Raw genomic sequence first — 2333 nt, forward strand, 5'->3', positions numbered from 1 at the left:
TTCTGTTTCTAGCTGAACGTGAGATCGTGCGTGACATCAAGGAGAAGCTTTGTTACGTTGCTCTGGACTTTGAGAATGAGATGGCCACCGCCGCCTCCTCCTCCTCTCTGGAGAAGAGCTACGAGCTGCCCGACGGTCAGGTCATCACTATCGGCAACGAGCGTTTCCGCTGCCCTGAGACCCTGTTCCAGCCCTCCTTCATCGGTGTGTAGTAGGAACTGTATTAGTTTATTTTGCGGAGAGAAAAGCTGGTGTTGAATATTGACACGTTAAAAGTTAAGTTTGTGGGAATAATTTTGTACTCGTCATGAGAAATCTTTCTCTGCAGCCTCAGATATGAAAACAAACTAATGAAAGTGCTTGAAGACAGAGACTGAAGCTCTCTGCTGTGCACCTGAACAGGTATGGAGTCCGCCGGTATCCATGAAACCGCTTACAACAGCATCATGAAGTGTGACATCGATATCCGTAAGGACCTGTACGCCAACAACGTGCTGTCTGGCGGCACCACCATGTACCCGGGTATCGCTGACCGCATGCAGAAGGAGATCACAGCTCTGGCTCCCAGCACCATGAAGATCAAGGTAAAACAGTGGCAGCTTTCTCACTGATACAAGAAGGAGTTAAATTCACTAATGATTACATTCAGACAGTTATGGAGAGTTTCTGGAGTTATATCTGGAAATTACATCCATCTGTGACGACTCGAACACTGTTCTGGTAAACCGCTGGCACTATTGCATAAGTTTAACCAGAAGAATAAATACATAAAGTTCTTTCACATCACATAAAGAAAGCACTTTTTAGATACAGTGGCACATCATTTTGATTGTATATTGTTGGGAAGCAGGCTTATTGTCCTTAATTAATGAGCAGAAGCATAAACGGTTACGTAACAATTAAACCAACACTCATTCTTGAGTTGAAGTAATCTCACCACAAAGTTATTTTAGGAGCTTTTTTTGGAGCTTTTGAGATGTTCAAAGTCCTTTTTCTCCCTTCCAATATGGACCACACGTTTTTTAAGTTCTCAGAAAAACAGGAACTTGAACAAGTGCAGTCGTACAACTCGATCAGAACTTGTTGAAAATCCCGTGATAAGACTGGAAACTTCAGAGCAGCTACTAGATGGACCTTATGATGAACCTGCTTCTTCATCTGTACTAAATGTTTCTTCGTCTGTGACTATTAAACATCCCACATATGCATCTTACAATCAGAGTTCGAGTTAAAGGCGAGAAAGCTCAGCAGCAGTCAGGATAACACCCATTATCTGTCCTCACATCACATAACAAACTGATGTAGTACGAGGAGCTAGCCATAAAATAAACCTGTCCTATGTCCCTCTCTGTGTTTAGATCATCGCCCCTCCTGAGCGTAAATACTCCGTATGGATCGGTGGCTCCATCCTGGCCTCCCTCTCCACCTTCCAGCAGATGTGGATCAGCAAGCAGGAGTACGACGAGGCCGGTCCCAGCATCGTCCACCGCAAGTGCTTCTAAACTCGGAAAAGCTCAGGCTCAGGATTCACGGCAATAAGACGCTGCCGTCCCAGGACTCTGGAGCAACATCATCTTTTTTTAAGAGAACTTTGATTTCCACCATCAGGGATCAGGTGGCGTCTAACCTGTACATAAGTTATTTATTCCTTCTTTTACGTATGTGATGTTTTGAATGTGAATGAAGCTCGGTGTGTGCGTGTGTGTGTGTGTGTGTGCGAGTGTTGGCTTCGAGGTACGACACACTCCAACTCGGACCAACCGAAAGGAAAAAAAAAAACACTAAAAAGACCAAAAAAGAAACAAGTCATCATAACAAATAAAAGCCATATATTTTCACTTATGGCTGCTCTCTGTTGTTTCTGCTTCTGGACATTTTTAGATGTGTGTTTTGGGGTTTATTGTGCAGATAAGGTGGAAAACGCAACAGTACCCAAGTTACAGCGCTGAGACTGGTGCAATACTGGTTCTAAAACACATTTTTAGATACTGACCACCACTGATATCTGAAACATAATGACACTTTTCCTGCAATATCTAACATTTATTTTCAGGGAATCATTTTGCTGCCGAACCTGCACCAACAGTAGATATCTGTTCGATTCAATTTCATCCTATACATAAACTTTGCTGTACTAAAAAAGTTCCAAATTGGTTATATATACACTACCGGTCAAAAGTTTTAGAACACCACACTTTTTCCAATTTTTTACTGAAAATTATTCAGTTTATTGTGTCATTGCATTCTGAAATGAAAGCATAGAACAAACAAGCAATTTTAGTTGAAAAATAAATCATGGAATCAATTTATAGACCAAAATATATTCCAAATTT

General features: G+C 41.7%; 1 protein-coding gene across 1 annotated transcript in view; it reads left to right on the forward strand.

The window, feature by feature from the left end:
- Window positions 1–1769, forward strand: part of acta1a (actin alpha 1, skeletal muscle a) — a 3560-nt gene extending 1791 nt beyond the window's left edge. The window contains exons 4-6 of the mRNA XM_008284974.1: window positions 13–204; window positions 403–584; window positions 1359–1769. Of these exons, the coding sequence (XP_008283196.1) occupies window positions 13–204; window positions 403–584; window positions 1359–1502 (518 nt within the window). The 3' untranslated portion in view covers window positions 1503–1769. The remainder of the gene's footprint in view (window positions 1–12; window positions 205–402; window positions 585–1358) is intronic.
- The last annotated feature ends 564 nt before the right edge of the window (window positions 1770–2333 follow it).

The sequence above is a fragment of the Stegastes partitus genome, unplaced genomic scaffold (assembly GCF_000690725.1).
Source record: "Stegastes partitus isolate 25-593 unplaced genomic scaffold, Stegastes_partitus-1.0.2 Scaffold382, whole genome shotgun sequence".
In the NCBI taxonomy this organism is placed as follows: Eukaryota; Metazoa; Chordata; class Actinopteri; family Pomacentridae; genus Stegastes; species Stegastes partitus.